The sequence below is a fragment of the Oryzias latipes genome, chromosome 4 (assembly GCF_053564925.1).
Source record: "Oryzias latipes strain Hd-rR chromosome 4, Olatipes_Hd-rR_3.1".
In the NCBI taxonomy this organism is placed as follows: Eukaryota; Metazoa; Chordata; class Actinopteri; order Beloniformes; family Adrianichthyidae; genus Oryzias; species Oryzias latipes.
This window is the reverse complement of record NC_136240.1, coordinates 32,933,553-32,950,757: the sequence shown is the minus strand read 5'-3', so window position 1 is coordinate 32,950,757 and position 17,205 is coordinate 32,933,553. Positions and strand designations below refer to the sequence as shown.

The 17,205-nt window shown below is 40.1% G+C and overlaps 2 protein-coding genes and 1 long non-coding RNA gene across 7 annotated transcripts; 1 reads left to right on the top strand and 2 right to left on the bottom strand.

Annotated features, from left to right (window-relative positions):
* Positions 1-257: 257 nt before the first annotated feature.
* Positions 258-6,528, bottom strand: mknk1 (MAPK interacting serine/threonine kinase 1). 3 transcript variants are annotated; one of them, XM_004068335.5, is made up of 14 exons: positions 6,389-6,528; positions 5,765-5,827; positions 5,119-5,218; positions 4,920-5,012; positions 4,741-4,838; positions 4,552-4,631; positions 4,388-4,461; positions 4,182-4,286; positions 4,061-4,116; positions 3,841-3,936; positions 3,558-3,752; positions 2,958-3,122; positions 2,809-2,852; positions 258-1,605 (listed from the first exon to the last, which is right to left on the bottom strand). In XM_004068335.5, the coding sequence occupies exons 2-14, from the start codon at positions 5,816-5,818 to the stop codon at positions 1,392-1,394; spliced, it is 1,374 nt and encodes a 457-aa protein (XP_004068383.1). In that variant the 5' UTR covers positions 5,819-5,827; positions 6,389-6,528; the 3' UTR covers positions 258-1,391. The 3 variants fall into 3 exon arrangements, with proteins under 3 accessions (XP_004068383.1, XP_078802808.1, XP_020558352.1); XM_078946682.1 differs by lacking the exon at positions 6,389-6,528 and adding an exon at positions 6,045-6,217; XM_020702693.3 differs by lacking the exon at positions 5,765-5,827 and having other exon boundaries at positions 6,389-6,519.
* A 350-nt stretch (positions 6,529-6,878) lies between these two features.
* Positions 6,879-12,427, bottom strand: mob3c (MOB kinase activator 3C). Of its 2 annotated transcripts, XM_011474495.4 has the most exons (5): positions 12,214-12,386; positions 12,030-12,118; positions 10,378-10,937; positions 9,200-9,402; positions 6,879-7,286 (listed from the first exon to the last, which is right to left on the bottom strand). In XM_011474495.4, the coding sequence occupies exons 3-5, from the start codon at positions 10,793-10,795 to the stop codon at positions 7,257-7,259; spliced, it is 651 nt and encodes a 216-aa protein (XP_011472797.1). In that variant the 5' UTR covers positions 10,796-10,937; positions 12,030-12,118; positions 12,214-12,386; the 3' UTR covers positions 6,879-7,256. The 2 variants fall into 2 exon arrangements, with proteins under 2 accessions (XP_011472797.1, XP_011472795.2); XM_011474493.4 differs by lacking the exon at positions 12,030-12,118 and having other exon boundaries at positions 12,214-12,427.
* Positions 12,428-12,605: 178 nt separating this feature from the next.
* LOC105354011 (uncharacterized) lies at positions 12,606-14,952 on the top strand. Of its 2 annotated transcripts, XR_002290040.3 has the most exons (3): positions 12,606-12,746; positions 13,195-13,298; positions 13,722-14,952. It is a non-coding gene; the product is annotated as an uncharacterized LOC105354011 (long non-coding RNA). The 2 variants fall into 2 exon arrangements; XR_013655809.1 differs by lacking the exon at positions 13,195-13,298 and having other exon boundaries at positions 12,607-12,746.
* The last annotated feature ends 2,253 nt before the right edge of the window (positions 14,953-17,205 follow it).

Below are 17,205 nucleotides of genomic sequence, written 5' to 3'. Positions count from 1 at the left end.
TCATGAAAATCCTTTTTAATTTATACATTTACTGGGGGGGTGGGGGGTGAGTCTTATTGATCAGGATTCAAAGGAGCCTGATAAAGAACAGAAGCTGGCGGAGGAAGGTCATCTCCTTTCTGGCGTCTTTTGTCCTCCAGGCCTTCATGCCGCACAAAGAAGCAGCTCCTGAAAGAAACCCTTTGAAACGAACCTGACAGAGATGTTCTCTGGGTAAAACCCGCCTGTGAGAAGGACACAGAACGTACACAGACGTGTTAATTCAGGCCTCCTTTTTATTGAGCCCACAGCTCCTACGTAAATTGCTGCTCCACACATTAGAGCTGGATGCATAGAAGCCCCATTAGAGCTGAGTGGAACTCTGCAATCGTCAACACCGTTGCTCATCTGATGCCATTACAAGCCGACAGGGGAAACAAACACCTTTAATCTAGCAAGTGGCTGATGGCCGTCTGAACAAATCTCTGTCGGCCCGCGAAGGCCCTTAGTTGCTATAGGGATGAGGTGTCCATGGCAACAGTCTGAAGTCAGGGGGAAGTATTGTTTATCAGGTAAGATAAAGTTTACTAGGTAAGAAAAGGGGGAATTATTGTTACTTTAAGAACAAAATCAAAGATCGGTTTCGGTGTAACAGAAAAACATTCAAAATAAAATAAAAAACTGATGAATAAGATACTTTTTTATCGTTTGTTTCATCAGTTTGATCACAGTACAGCAAAACATTATTTAACACCAAATCTCCCTTCTCACCATGATAGAAAACAAATTAAAAACAATAAAATTCTCACATTAAAGTAATCCAGACTAAAAACAGAGTAAAAACACTTAACATCCTCATAATATTTTCGCTCTGAAAGAACTAAGCAGAGGTTTATTATAAAGTACATCTGTGCTACGGGGAAAACCTGCAGCTCTCAGGTGTATTTTAGCAGAGGATGACCTGGTTTCAGAGATCCTCCTTTCAAAATAAAAACATCACATCCATGCTTAAATAAAAGCCCCTTCTGCCACCTTGAAAACGACGTTTCGGAGGATAATATGGAATAAAATAAGAAAATAATACATCATATGCATTCTTCTGCATCCCTGAGATGTTGATATGCTTATGAACTCTACTTTAACTTAAGGACTCCCATAAATAAATGTATTAAAATATGTTAATTTAAAGAATAAAATCCATTTCCTTTAAGACAGTCTTTTCTTAAAAAGCTTAGGCTTCGGAAGTGTTTGCACTCAGAACGTGGTCGGCGAGGATTAACGGTCCTCCTGATGCTCGAACGATGAAATTACTGGCCGTGGAGAAGCGCTCGTCCATCCGGAACCGTCAGCCTCGGATGAAGGTCCAAGTGGACACAGAGGATGCAAAAGGATCAGGCAGGAGAGGTGGCGTTTCACGCTCCGGGGTCATCGGTCACGGCGGCGAAGCCCCTGTTCTGCAGAGACTGCGCCCGCCGGCGGGCCAGTCTGGAGTTGGAAGGAGGAGAGAGCCTCATGGAGCAGAGGATGGCCCCCACGTCCTCCTGCTGCTCGTCATGCTGGGAAAGCTGCCGGTTAAAGGCGATGGCTTCAGCGGCAAACTGGGTCAGATCTTTGGTGCTGCTGTTTCTGCAACAGGAAGAAGAAGACGACGAAAAGTAAGACTTTGGGATTTAGTGGCACAAATATCAACTCCTGCTCCCCTTTTATATTTATTTATATATGAAAGCTTTACTGAATGAATATTTTAACACATTTAACGCCAAAGAAAAAAACAACAGGATTCTTCAGCTCAAATCAAACTATTTCAGACAATTAGATGATGCAGAAACTTCCAGATTCTCTAATTGGAAGAACATCGAGCCAAAGACATTTAAAGGCCGTGTCCATCGGCCACTACGTACATTTTGCGCATATTGCATAAATATGACATACGTGAATCTATGTGGAAAAAGTGAGAACAGTTGTGGAACATTTCACAGATGCATCACGAAGGAACCACATCCAAACTATGGAAGAAGTCCGGATAAACCACGTAAAGAACGCGTAAACATAGAACATGAACCCATTACTGCGCGGTTTATATGCGATTCAGTCGTGATTCGTGCGTCAGTTCTGTCATTTGAACGTGACATGTGCGCCATATACGTGATAAAAAAAAGTTATGCATCGATGGTACATGCGTGAAAAGTCTGTTAGACGTACGTGGAACGTAAAAATGCACGTACACCGCGTTGTTCTCAACCAACCAAAAATTTAGAACAGCTCAAAACCGAATTCACGTAAAGACCCGCCGGCCGAAACCCTCGCCGGACGTTAGCGAACACAAAAAACACACAAAATGCACGTGACGCGACTTTCAGATCGTTCTTTTCCTGTTAAATATGGTTGTGACGGGATCGCTTGTCGCTTTGTTTCATATGCAGCACTTTTGCTTCAAAGATCAGGGCGACAGTGGCTCAGGTGGTTGAGCGGGTCGTCCAATGATCGAAGGGTTGGCGGTTCGATCCCCGCTCCCACCAGCCAAAATGTCATTGTGTCCTTGGGCAAGACACTTCACCCTCCTTGCCTCCAGTGTGGCTCCACTGGTGTGTGAATGCGCATGAATGATCCCGGTGATGGTCAGAGGGGCCGTAGGCGCGAAATGGCAGCCACGCCTCTGTCAGTCTGCCCCAGGGCAGCTGTGGCTACAACCATAGCTTACCGTCACCAAGTATGAATGAGGAGTGAATGAATAATGGACACAATGTAAGCGCTTTGGGTGTCTTGAAAAGCGCAGATAAATCCAATCCATTATTATTATTATTATTATCAGAAATGTAGAAGACGCACCTCTGCAGGATGTGAGGAGTTGGAAGACCTCTCTCTGGTGCGTTCTGCAAGAAATAACAAGATTTATTCTCACAAAAATAACATTAAACTAATGGCATTTGTAGCAGAAACCATGATAAACCCAGAACAGCTGCTCCAACAAAACTCACCCCCTGCACCCAAGGGTGCTTGAGAACCTGGGCAGCACTAAGGCGACGGGTGGAGTCCCGAACCAACAGCTTGGAGATGAGATCTTTGGCCCCGTCTGTGATATGAGCCCAGTCCTTGTCTGGAAATTCATATTTGCCTTGTTGGATGCTGTCAAACAGCTGACTCTGAGGAAACAGACCAATAAGGGTTTCAATCTTGAATAGAACTTCCTGGTTTTGTGACTCAGAACTCAAAAAAGAGATATAATGTGGTTTATAATGTGGTTTACACTCTACCCAGAATCCTTTGCAGTCAAGTTCAAGCATTAGGCTGAAGAAATCCTGACAGTTTATATTTAGACCAGGAGTCCCCAACCTAATTATTCCATCTTAACAGAATTTTGAAACAACAATGCTAAGTATGTAACTTGGGAAGAATGTGGAAAAACTACATCTAATGATCAGAGAAGACAAACAACGACATCTGTGAGCGATGACTGACAAAACATCTGGAATGGCTACAAAGGCTGAACAGATAAAAATCTAGAATAAACTGTTGTTTGCTGTAGGTTTTAGTGCGTTAGCGTATGTCATGCATACATTAGATCAGAGGAAACAAACCTGGCACGCTTTACATGTTTCTCCTCTGTCCCAATCACAGTCGGTGCCACAGTGGCCTGTGAAGGGGGGGCTTCCACTGAGCAGGATGTAAAGAATGACACCAAGACTCCACAGGTCGCAGCGCTTGTCATAAAAGGAGGCTTCATCCGTGAAAACCTCCACCACCTCTGGAGCCATATACTCAGCCGAGCCACACTAAATATGAAAATTATAAAAAAAAAACAAAGATCAGGTCTGTGCGAGCCAACGAACGAGGTTTGTTATAAACGATCTGCTGGTGTACCGGTGTGGTGAGTTCAGGGGTAGTTATGGGAGTACAGGCACTGCTGAGCTTAACACCACTTCCCAGATCAAAGTCGCAGATTTTTACAGGCGACACCTTGAGAAAAGATAGAAAAGACATTTTATCATCATTATGTTATTGCTAGTACTCTTATTTTTCTACCCCAACAGATACACTCCCTTTGAAAAATTAATAAAACAACGCTAATCTGATAACTTACCCTATCAGTGAACTCACACAGAATGTTTTCCAGCTTAAGGTCTCTGTGGGCAATGCCTGCATGGAAGATAAATCATGAAGAAGTGGTACAAAAATAAATACCAGCCTTTAATTTTACCCACCCTTTGTGTGTAAAAAGTCAAGCGCTTGGGCGATGTCCCTGACTACTCTGCTGGCTTCTAGTTCATTAAAGTGCTTTCGATTCTGGATGTGAGTAAGAATGGATCCTGGAAAACAGAAAAGATTCACTTCCGGTAATGTTTTAATTCAAAAATAGAAAAGAAATTAAATAACTGCTGTACAACCATCGTCATAAATTCTGTCTTACCGCCACGCAGCTTTTCAAACACCAAGTAAAAGCAGGAGCCGTCTTCACAAAACTGGGTTAGTTCCAAAATGTTTCTAAACCAAAACATTTAAAGATGATTAAAATCAGGTTCCATTGTTTGGTGGTTTTTACCAGAAAAAGTAAACAATAATTTCGTCACGCACTTGTTTCCTTGGCACTGGTAGAGGGTTTCAACCTCTCGAAATACTCGGCTGCGACTGTGCCCTGCACTCTTCTCTATGATCTATGCGATGAAAAAAAAGACAAAGAAAAAATAACAACTGAACATCAGGTAACATTGATCTCATTTCTATTATAGAATCAAGTTGAATATCCTGCTAAAAACAAGTTACCTTCACTGCAAACTCCTGGCCATTCTGCAGACTCACACATCCCTGAACTTTAGCAAACGCCCCCTGACCAAGCACCTCGTCTGTCAGTTTGTAGAGATCTGAAGCAAGCAATTAGTACAAGGTAAGCAGAGATTGAAGAGTCCAATGTGTTATTTTCATTTGCATTTTAGTTCTTTAACCATCAAAAGTGCTTGCAGAGTTGTCTGCTGCTCTGTTTCTTTTCTTTTTCTTCTTCTTAGCTGCATCTGGGATGTTCATCGGCTGGCTTGTCTCTACAAAAATGTCCATACAAGCGTATTTTATTAGCATTGTGCACATTTAACCATTACAAAAAATACTTTTACAGATTAGAGATGGAACATAGCAAAGCTGGTGTACCTGATGGGCCCTGAGAGAGTTGTTGTCTTTCTTCTGTGTCCCACTTCTCCTGATTGACCCCAGAGTTTTGCCCCACTTGGCCTAAAGCCAGGGAGTTACCCTTTAACAGAGTAAATTAGGTCATGTTGGAGGATGAAAGTAAACAAAGACACTGGAAAATTTCATTCACCAAAGCTTGAATGTTAATAACTAATTACTTTGTAAATTCAGTTGAATTTATTGATATATATATACATAATCCTGGATAAAAAAATATTAATGTGGCTGTACTTTGAAAATCAATACATAGATGTAGAATTCCTCTTTTTTCTGAAATACACGTTCGACTAGAAAATGAACAAAGACAAATCTGAGATTAGATTTAACTATTTCTATTTTATCTAATGTTCATCAATAATCCTAAAACTTGTTCATCTTCCTTGCGGCACAACAGGAGGGGAGATTGCAGGAAACATTATTGCTGATTGTACATCCAATGCCCAGGCATTACCAGAATCAGTTCCAGAACCACTGAAAGAGCACGAGTCACAGGAGAATGATGAAACTTCTGTGTTTCCATGCTGATAACCACTACTATTTGGCCGTTTGTGACCCCTTATCATGAACAAGGAAGTGAAGCCAGGAGTCATAACAGAACGCATCAAACCTGAAGAGAATGCTGGATGGTTTGCAGCTCCGTCATCACTCCGTTCCTCACCATATCTGCCAACTGACAGTTCAACACAAAAATGTACCACATCAGTACTATTAGGGTGACACTGCAAATCTCTGTACTACTAGGAGTTCTACATTCATCCACTAAAACTGACTGATGATAAAGCTTCGCGAGCTTCCTTTTAGTCGCCAAAATGTGAAAACACATCATACATCTCTAAATAATAAACTTGTAGAACCTCCTAACTAGTAACATTTCGTAAGCTACTCACGTGAAGAACAAACCAACTAGCAATCTCAAACGCTTAGTGACACGGAGCACAGTTAAACTGTTTAAACTTTAAGATAAACTAAACGGAAAAAATTAAAAACGAAAGCCTTCAAGTTAACTGGATACGTTAGAAGTGTTGGAGTTAGCGTTAGCTGCCCCTCTAGAAAATGCTTCTTTCGTTAGCTTGATGCTAACCAGCTAGTATGTTTAGTTAGCATGTCCACCGGCTAGCTAGCTAGCAGCCTCAAACAAATCCGGTTTGGTGAAGTTAGACGTTATCTATCGGTCAAACAGCATTATAATTAAATAATAAACTTGTTTTTTTTTTTTAAAACACACACAAACCTGGTTTTCACACCAGCTAAATCCCCTCTGTCAAACCTTCGTGCTGATGTAAGATCCCATTATGACCACACACCCAGTGACGTAGAGGGCGGGAAAGCATATAAACACATTCCGGCTCCTCCTCCCCCGGCATTCCTGCTTGGTGATTGGTTTAGAAGGAGGCCAAGATTCTACGTCACCTGGCTAGACTTGTCACTGCTTGTGACCACTACCGCCCCTCATCCACGTTGAAAGGGAACTTTTCTGTGCTGTTTTTCCCCTCTTTCCGTCTTTTCTTCACATATTTTATACTGACAAGGGCATTCATCATTATTAATATTTTTTCAATATTAATAATAATACTGACGATGATTATGATAATAATGTAGTTACATGATTATAAACCTAAATAATAACAATTGATAATTTCCAAAATAGTTTCATCCACTAGAGATTGAATAAGTAAACAAATAAATAAATAAATAATAACCACTGCATAAAAAAATAAATAGTCAATTTAAAATTTTATAAGCACTACACATTTTTATGTAACACACTTAGTTGAAAAAACCAACTCAGTCATTCTAGTAAACAAACACTGTTGATCAGAACACACACACACAGAATGGAACACAATGAAGAGATGTTTGAAATGGAAATGTTTGAATTCATAAAGACATCTAAGCACCACAAGTATGGATTAAAACATTTTCAATGAAGGCACAGTTTTTCCATCTGAAGAAAACTGATAAGTTTAAAAATCTTACTGACAATGTTTACAAAAATAACAAACATGAGTGCATAAAGAAATGTATAAAGAGTTTTGAGGAAACGGCTGTTTCTTCTTGAGGCTCAGATAATATTTTCACGTCTCTTTTGTCCTTAGGGGTTAGTTGCATATCTTCTCCGTCATCTCTCTCTGCAGCAAAAGAAAAACAAAAGTTGAGTTAAAGTATGAAAAATATATGTATACAATGTAGTGAGGGTTACGAGTTATGAAAACGATTCGTTGTAAATACAGAGACAGAAACTGAACTGCAAGAACTGAAGGTGAAACAGTGAAATAAAACATGCATTTTAGGGTTGATGAGTGTTTCCCTGTGGAGGATTTACATTTCTCAAGCTTTGTGGCAAAAAACTTTAACATCCACTTTGAGAAAATTTGTGGTTTTGGTGTTTTAAACATTTTCTTGTTGCATTTTTCCTATGATGAAGGACAAAAATTGAGCTTAAAATTGCATTTCTGAGTATTTTTTTGCCTTTAAATAGTAAATCAGGAGCAGATGAAGAAATGCAGTTTGAAATTGATTGAATTTGTGACATAGAAAAAGTTGCTGGGCGGGGCCACAGTCTCCCTGCTCCGCCTCATTTTGATGCAACCACCATCAGACCAATTAGATCCATGAACGTCTTTGTTTTTCCAGTCTGAGCTGGAATCTGGATCAGAACTGTACGGCTGGATATCTCTCATATTGCTCCCCCCCTTTTTTTTCCTCTGTTTGGTGCAGAACGGTTTATGTGTTGGCCCCCAGAGGGGAGTGGCAATTCAAATTACAGTTGGCTCGTCAATGCTTCTGTTCTTGGCTGGGGACCTCATCTCTGTCTCGTCTCACGCCTCCAGTCATCACCCAGTTCCACCTGGATGAAGTCCATCTGCTGGACTATTCAAACATGTAGTTGTAGCGTTAGACAGGTGGATTATTCTCTAAGGGTTCTGGTACTTCACCTGTCTGTCCTGGGAGAGGATCCCTCCTTCATGTGGACACCCCTGAGGTTTCTTCTTCTTTCTTTTTTTCCTGCAGGAGTTTTTTCTTACCAAGAAGGAGGGTCCAGGCAGGACAGGGGTGGCGTGTTCAGTTTAGTCTGCTTAGTTAAGTTTAGCAGTCAGCTATTGTATTGTAAAACTGATTCTATTTTTTAGTGAAGCACGTTGAGACGACTGTGTTGTAAATTGGGCTACTATATATAAATAAAATTGAAATTGAATTGAATTTTGTCGCCCCAGTGATGTGAGGCGGGGGTGAGAGGTGCTGTAAGCTAGCAGAAGAGCACATAAACAGAGAGCTCTCAGCAATGGGAAGGGGAAGGGGGGCAGGGTAGCTCCCCACCAACAGCCACAAGAGGTCAGAGGTGAATTTATCATGAACTCCTGCTGCTCAACAGAAACTATGTCCAAGAAAACAATGTTTTTATTGGGTCTTGGCTTAAAACAGCATCATCATGAATCAAATACTTTTGGGAAAGCCTTGAAAATGGATCAGAAGATGATCAGAGTGGGAATTTAAGTTAAAATTGGTGCTTCCTGTTCCACTTTTCATCTGCTTTGAGAAGCAAATTACCTTGTTATTAAATACCAAAATTCTTACATTTGTTTTTTTCCGAAGTCTATAATAAAACTGATAATAATAATACTTTTTTTCAAATATTCTTCACTATGTAATGTAAATATTAATGGAAAAAAGTAAAACTGTCACAGTAGAGTACCTTGTACTACCTTTTTGGACAGTAAATTATCCCCTTCACGCTGTGTGTTGCAATATACTGTTTTATCAAAAACTCCTTAAAAACTAATTTAGTATCCCCTCAAGTGTTAAAAAAAAACCCACAAGAATGTATATATATATATTTATAAAATTGGAAATAAATTCAGACATGAAGGGGTTATCATAGCCAGAATATATTAGGTGTACTTGATATGAAGTTGTTAATATTCCTCAAGCATGACCTCTTTGCAGACACATGAAGCATTTCCTCACAGAGAAGACGCTATGAAAGATCTCTGGTTTGTTTGCTACAACATCCTTCTTTATTTGACTCTGTCAGCGGACTCACCAGCGGTTCAAGCTCAGAGTTGTCAATGAGGTTGAACTCTGAGATGAAGAAGTAGTAGTGTTTGTAACAGGTGTTGATGTGGGCCTCCGCACCCATACTGCAGATGCTGTCAAAGTGGTGGATGTAAACGTGCACAAAGACCCTAAAAAGACGGCTCAGGATCTTCTTGCACACCTGCTGGAAGTTCTTGGGGAAAGGTACACCTGAGGTGAGGAAGAAAACACAATCAGCAAGAGATAGAAACTATTTTCTTGTGTAGAATATGTAGTTTAGCAGTGATGTTCAAACATTACAATTTTTTAAAAGTCAAAGTCCTATTAGCTGTCACACACCGGAGTGTGGGAAGTTAGTTTTCTATATTTGACCCCTCCCTGGTGAGAAACAGCGGCACTTGGAAACCATTTGGCATCTTAGCCCCCCAATTTGACTCCATAATGCTGAGTGTCAAGCAGGAAGGCTTTGGTATGAATCAAGTGTGGATTTGAACTCATCACCTTCCACTCTCAGGGCAGACACTCATCCAAGAGGCCGCTGAGTAGAAACGTGAGTCAAAACTTCAAGTGTAAAATACTTTTACATCTCTTACACATAAATGCAAATGTGAAAAGAACTGCTGTATCAGTAAAATGACAAATGTTGCTCACAGAGACAACTCATTTCCGATTTGCTAATTAGTATTTTAGGATCAATTAAGCCTAATTTTACAAAAGTAATTGACCAAAAATGTGTTTTATGCATTCTTAACAACTGTTTGGTGTCTTGTTCTTTCTGAAGGCGATGAAGAATATGGAAAACCCATTTAATGTTGGAGCCAAACATAACCTTTTATTGTATTTTTTCTGTATTTTTAAAGGAAACCAGAGCTCCCTCCACAAACTTTATGCACTGTGTTCACACACCAATTTTTAGGGCTGAGTTTTTCTGTAATAACTCTTTGTTGTCAAACCTGGCATTAGGATAACATAAAGCCAACATTAATTAATCTGCTGTAAATGTCATGTTTGTTGTGTAATTAACCCTTGTTGACCTCAGCATCCGCATCTGAAAGTTTAATGGAGCAGAACTGCCCTGAACTCTGACACCACAAACACATCACTGAGAGCAGCAGGCACACGTTCCTCAAATTACACCCTCCAGACCAGAGCAGACACCTCCAGGCATTGGTTTCTAACACACACCTACTCTGGTGGGAAAGATGTCTTCATCGTTGATGAGCGACTCGATCCAGTCCATCAGCAGGTTCATGTACTTCAGGGCGGGCAACTTGGTGGGTTTTTTGTAGTCGTCGCCGTCCCGCCATCTGTACTCGTACTTCAGCCCCCCAGACATGATGGGACATGTGCGCTCCGTGCAGTACTCGCTCATGGTGCCGTAGATCAGGTTTATCCTGTTGAAGAAATCCACAACGTGAACTGCGATCCAGTCGTTGAGGCTCTCCCCCTCTGGCAGCTGAACCACTTTCCGCAGGTCCAAGCCTGACTTGAGCGAAGCCTGGGCCTTCTTGTAGAGTTCAAAACGCTGAGTGCCGGGTTCGAACCGTTTCTTCGGCCTAAAGGTTTTGTCTTTGCTGAACACTTGTCCGAGACAGAGCGCCATTGACTTTCCTCTCCAGAATAACACTTGGGTCTGACTGAAATTCCAATCTTCCTGAGAGGGGACAGGACGGCTGAAACGGGTCAGGAGGGGTCCGTGTCTTTCATGAAGAGATTGCAGGGACTTGATGTTTGGGAGGATATTTCTGTGAAACACAGCAGAGACATTAGAGGTGGTCCAAAAATGTCGGAGTTCATTCTGTCACGGTTGCAAAAGACACGCTGCAAACCGACTGTTTACAAGAGCACTGAATCACAGGTTTCCTGAACCCTACGTTAGTGCCTGAAGCTGTGCAGTACTGAAGTCTGAAGGAGGAAAACAAAACGGCCGATCAAAACTCTGCTGATTTAAAGGATGGATGGGATCCAATCACAGGAGTTTCGGAGCCAGCCATCTAAACAAATAATAAAAAGGACAGAGATGCGGCTCATTAGAGCCCAGCTTAACCGGGACTTGTGAACGCCAGACTGAGACTCAACAAAGATTTATCAGTTTAAAGAGCACACAGAGAAATTTCCCCAGAGAAATGATCTCATCACTCACAGGCAGAAAACCTCTTCAATTGGAAAAACTCACAGCCGATTCCTCATTTTGAAGTTTTTCCAACAGCTTTGAATTACATGTTAGGTGAAGTCGTATTTTAAAAGGTTCTAACTGTTGAAACAATGAAACGTTACAAGCTGTTTGTGTGGAGAACGTGTTGGTGTTTGATTCCCGGTGTCCTGCAGGAATCCACACCGAGGACACAGATGTGACAGCCAGTCACTCTGGCTGCAACCTGATACTATATCCGCATTTGTGTCCCGTTTTAAGTCGCACCATTTCCTGCGGTTGCTTTCTCTAAGCAACTTGAAGAAGCAGAAGGTTCTGCCTCTTCGTGACCGACTCGGACTGACGTTTTGAAGAGAACCGTTGTACAAAAAAAAATCCCTCTCCACATGCATGAACCGCATCGCTTCTCTCTTGCCTCGGTTCTGTCTGTCAAGATAACAGTAAAAACGTCAGAAAGCAGAGAAGCTGCTTCGTCCCTCACCCGCTTTCTTGGTGCGTCTGGTTTCACTTCATGGCTGACCACTGGGGGACGTAAATAACATCAGAGAAGCATGGGAGTGGGGCTGAACGGAATCTAAAGTTTTGGTTTACAATTCAAGATGACCTTTGACATCATTGGTCTCTTGAACTACAATGGCTTCAAATGTCATAGCATGAGGAACAAAATGACATCAGTTTGGCTCACTTTCTTCACGCCTCACCAGCCTGAAGCGTGTCCTCTCGCGTCTGCATGCACACTTCTCTGGTCTTCACCGACCGAGGAATCGACACGACCTTTTCATTTACGCCGAGAAAGAAAACGTTTTTTTGGAAACCAAAAGAGGAAGGGTAAGTAAGCTTACAGAATGGAAAATCTGTCTCCACTGTACCTGACTGAATTCCCACAGTCGAGTACGGAATGTGGTGGGAATCTGTGGAAAGTTCAGGGAGGATTCAACTCCTTGTGGAGGTCAGTTCCAGCTTTCCTCTATTCTGATCCTAACAGTCTGAGAGGCTCCAACACGGCGAAAAAGAGAAAAAAAAAACTTGTTTTGGCTTCTCTTCCTGTGTTGATGTCACATCCTGACTTTGTCTTCTCCATTGTGGTATCTACTTGTGTGTGTGTGTGTGTGTCAGTGGGAGTGTCCAAGAACCTACGAGTAAAAAAGGGAAAAGAGGGACTGGAAAAACGGCTCACCAAGCCCAGATTGTGTGCCTCCCACTACATTTTTTTCCCCCTGTCATCCCGCTGCAGGGCAGCCGGCCCACTCATCTGATTAGAACCCAGCCCTCTGCTGAAAACAGACCCTCATTCTGATCCAGGACAGAGCCAGTCAGGGGGTCCGCATTTAAGTCTGGATATCAGAACGGCGTTAGAACCCATTGACATTTGAAAGGTCTGAGACCTGCTGCACACCGAAAGGTATTTTACACCTCCACACATGGAAAAAGAACATTTCCATCGACCAGCATTCCACTCATAAACAGACGAGGCGTGTTTGCTGGCAACTATCTACTTCCTCCATCCATTCAGGGGCTTAAAGTTTTAGGCTCATTTGTGTCTTTGTCTCAAAATGAAAGAGTCCCACTGAAGTGTGCAGAGTTTGTTTTCTGCTCTGTGACAAAATGACACAAAAAAGATCCCGCTCGTAGTTTTATTGAGACAAAATACTCAACTTTTTGGGAGATCCCCCCCCCAAAAATATAACCAAATCAGTTAGAATTTAGTTTCAAAATGTAACCATTAAAACATGAGCAAGGATGTTTGTGGTGCAAAGCTTTGGTAGTAACAAATGGGCTTCCTTTACATGGTAAAAAATGGTCAATGCTGTATATTGATATAGCTCACACTGTTGGCTGCGCCGTTGCAGAACACTGGCGACAACATGAAACCACCTAGAAAAACGTGGGGTTCCGTGTCTTGCCCAAGGACACTTCAACACATGGCTGCACAGGGACGGACACAGATCAGAGGGTGACCACTCTACCCCTGCACCACAGCACCCAATCCTTCTTCAAATACACATTTATGTGCCCTTTTATATACATTGAAATGTTTCCAAAGCAGCAACTGGATTGCAGTAGCTCAATAGATCCACTAGAGGTCATCGATATAGCATTATGATTTTTTATAACGTTTCAACTTCAGGAAGTTATGGGGTTGAACTCTATCCTGTTGCATGAGCATTTCAGTTCTTTCATTGAAAATACATTCAGTTTATAATCAAAAATGAATGATTCGGACTTTTTAAAACAACCTCAAACTGTGAAAAATCCTGTCTTCAACTGCAAAGTAACATGTCTCTACACAGATAACAGATGAGTTTGTGTAATATGAGGGGCATAAAACAGCTTTGACTTTACCAAGTCACCATTGAAATGTTGTTTTTTCTTTCAGTTTAGATGAGAAGAACGTGAAACACGATCTAACCCGGAGGATTCCCTGTTGACGATGCCTGAAGATTGGAGCCAAAAGAAGATTTCATTTCAAAATAACAGAACTGATATGAGACAGACCAGAGACCTGTCCAAGGATGTACCCTGCCTTCGCCGACGAGGATAGGCTCCGGCAGCCATGTGACCCCGAAAAGGACAAAACGGGTTCAGAAGATGAAGACTGAAATGAATGAATGATATGAGTAAATAAAATCAAACATCCAAGTTGTGCACTGAGCTTAAAATAAACGTAAACTAAAACGACCGTCACACTACCAATTTTTAATTGTGTTATATATTTTTTAACTGTAATCACTAATAACTAATTCCTGAGTGATGTTTCACAGCAGAACTAAGGAACTTAACCTTTTTCACTCTCAGTATTGAGTCATGAGGAGAAAAAAACAAACAGAAAAATGTAGTCTATACTCCAAGGCATGGATGCAGCAATGCAGCGATGTCTCATGCATAACTTGCGTTTCCTGAGTGACTCAAACATTCCCATTTCATCGTAAAAAAATGTGACAGGAGGAAGTAGACGAGCGAGGGCGTTTGTCGTTCTATACGATGTGACTGTCACTCCACAGTTTACGGCAAGCCCAAACCATGCGGTCTGACAAAACCAACTGGCAGCACAAAAACTCCACATGAACAATTCACTCAACTTTTATAGCTTCAAAGGTTGGGAGAGTTAAACTGCAAACGAGCTGCAAAAATTGTTTGTTTTCTTTTATCTGTAAAATTCAAGGCTTCATCCACATCCAGCACATTTCTGGTGTGGTTTCTGTCCCTCTTAGTTAAAGTCAGTGAGGAGTTTGAGAGGAAACGTCCCTGTCAGTGTTTTAATGACATGACCTGGTGGATGATTCATAATCACACAAACAGAGCGAGCGTCTTATCACGGTGGACGTTTGATGGAAACACAACGACCTTCGCATTTTTTTTTACTCTAAACCCATCTTTAGGACATCAGTCAACTCCAAGGATAAATCTTTGTTTTTCTCTGATCCATGTGCATCACGGTTTTACGTGGGCCATCTCCCGATGTTGCTTGACTGACAGAGCAGACGCTTATCTTATCAGATATTGCATTGTACTAAATGAGATCTCCACTTCATAAACGCGTGTCGTTGACCTGTTGTGCACGAGGTGGAAAACATTCTCATGGCAGCAATAAAAAGTCTGGTCACTCAGGTGTGTTTTTCATTTACCACCATTTTTAACGTCTTTCCCCCACCGTTTTATGCTCATTTCTGCATGGCGTCGTGTCTTTATCCGACCGTTTCACTTAATTCTGTAATTTTTCTTGACAATTATCATTTATGGCAGTAGTTCTGTGCAGTAGATCTGCCTCCCTATAGTCAGCCAAATGCCCCACTTTCCAGCACCAGGAAGCATGATTTATTTGGCATTTGGAATCTGAAGAACTCAACAAAACTATAATAAGCTTGGGTAGAATTTAAAACATAAACATTGAAAATAGATGATCAAAATTTATCAGCACATATACACAAAGATTAAGATAAGCAAGCAAGATAACTTTTGATTTAGCAGAAAAACGAGGTATCATTCCATCTTACATATTTTGTGCAAATGATCTCAATTATCTGTAAAAGTATAGATAGTTCTTTAAATTCAGATTTGAAAAAGAAAGACAAGTTTTCTGAATGAAAACATCACATATCTATTTTGGGGAGTTTTTTATTATAATCTTTAAAAAGATTTTCTTTTTTTTCTACCTTTTTTTAATCTGGAGTCCCATCAAAAATTCACTTTATCTACAGAACTGAAACACTAGAAGGAAAAAAACTGTGAAGAAAAACATTTGAAACTTCATCTTTCTTGAAATACAACAATTTTTTAACGTTAAATAAAACTTGGAGCTTTAGTTTGACATAAAGCAAACGTAGAAACTTAAAAAAAGAAAAGTTATGACAAAAACACATATGTACTTTAAATTCAATTCAATTCAGTTGCATTTTATTTACATAACCCAATAGTTGTCTCAATGGCCTTCATGTATAAGATACACAGACTTTTAGTTTCTTGACCTTTTGGGTTTTTGCAAAGATTTAAGGACATTAAAATTATGCTTACAAAAAACTATAGTTATGAAACAGGGATATGTCGTACCCGTAATCGAAACTACGAGAGCATCGAAAGTGACTTCAGAGTTTGGATTTCTACAAATGTTTCTATCTACCGAATCTTGAAGGAAGTCGAAAACATTTATTGTCCAGAGTTAAGCCCATAAATCATAAATGTATCTTCCAAATATGATATTTTATCCTCTAATATTAGAAATATTAAGAGCAGACCTGAACTAGAGAGGCTTCCAGCTCTGGAAAGATTGAAAATCTTTTTGAATTTTTTTATTTCAGTTTTCTTGTATTATTGTTTCCAAGAAGAAGCTGCATGTTTCCACTTTTGTTTTTGTTTTTATCTTTTAAAATATTTAAACTTGAATATTTTACTTTTAGTTTAACACAGATTCCTTTTATCTGAGCCAAAGCAGCCTTCAAAAGAAACTTCCCCTCAGCTCAGGAGCATAGTTATCTTTAAATAACTTTATTCAGAACATTTAACGTAAAGAAAAAAGAACGTTATACTGTCAGGGTAAAAAACAACAAAAATAAAAGGGACATTCTGTTAAGCTATGAAGCAGAGACAGCATTTTTTGGAGAAATAATGTCTGATTTGAGCAACAAATTGAAGTTTTGCTGCCAAATTTAGTGGGGTTTTATTACATTCTATATATCAGATAGAATTGTGAAGATAGCTTATTATCATATTCAGTGAAACCAAACAGAATGTTTTTCCAAGTCAGGAGGAAATTACAAATCATGATACGAGTTGACAGCTTGTTTCCAACTAGTATAGCGTGCTGACAGGTCCAAAATATATGTGTTAATGTTCCTTCGCACTGTTTATAGAATGAACAATTTTTGGAGAAGCATGGTCTTCCTCAGAAGCAGTTTTTTCATAATACAATACAATAAATAAATTGTACTATACATGTAATCTTTAAATACAAAAATGTATATATTCACACTGTAATACAGTTTAACAATGAATTAAAATTAAAATAAAGTTTCTGCTAATTAGAAATACATATAAGTCTTCGTATCAAGCATGGTCTTCCTCAGACTTGGAGTTTTTATCTTTATTTATTTTTGTTGAACATTTACAGAATACAACACTGTGGAAGCGATTCTGTAGCATAATTAAAAATAAAAGTCAAAACCAGAAATGCTTCTTCAGTTTCAAACTGAAGCTGCATTTTTTTGACTCAAAATTAAAATGAAAAAGCAATCCACCAAAATGCTATTTCATTTTCTTCTTCAACACCGCTTATTCTGTCACTTGATTAAAATGATAATGAAAATGGTATTTGACATTTCATTTTCAAAAAGCACTGACGTCATCGCCCCGCCTCCCCGCTGGAA

Excerpts from the sequence above, each read along its gene's own strand:
- mknk1 (XM_004068335.5), bottom strand. The coding sequence starts at position 5,818 with ATGGTGAGGAACGGAGTGATGACGGAGCTGCAAACCATCCAGCATTCT. Across the intron at positions 4,839-4,919 it reads CTCTGCAAGCACTTTTGATG|ATCTCTACAAACTGACAGAC; the intron begins GTTAAAGAACTA and ends TGCTTGCTTCAG. Across the intron at positions 3,753-3,840 it reads CCCCTGAACTCACCACACCG|TGTGGCTCGGCTGAGTATAT; the intron begins GTACACCAGCAG and ends TTTCATATTTAG.
- mob3c (XM_011474493.4), bottom strand. The coding sequence starts at position 10,795 with ATGGCGCTCTGTCTCGGACAAGTGTTCAGCAAAGACAAAACCTTTAGG. Across the intron at positions 9,403-10,377 it reads CATCTTTCCCACCAGAGTAG|GTGTACCTTTCCCCAAGAAC; the intron begins GTGTGTGTTAGA and ends TCCTCACCTCAG. Across the intron at positions 7,287-9,199 it reads ACTCTGAGCTTGAACCGCTG|AGAGAGATGACGGAGAAGAT; the intron begins GTGAGTCCGCTG and ends CTTTTGCTGCAG.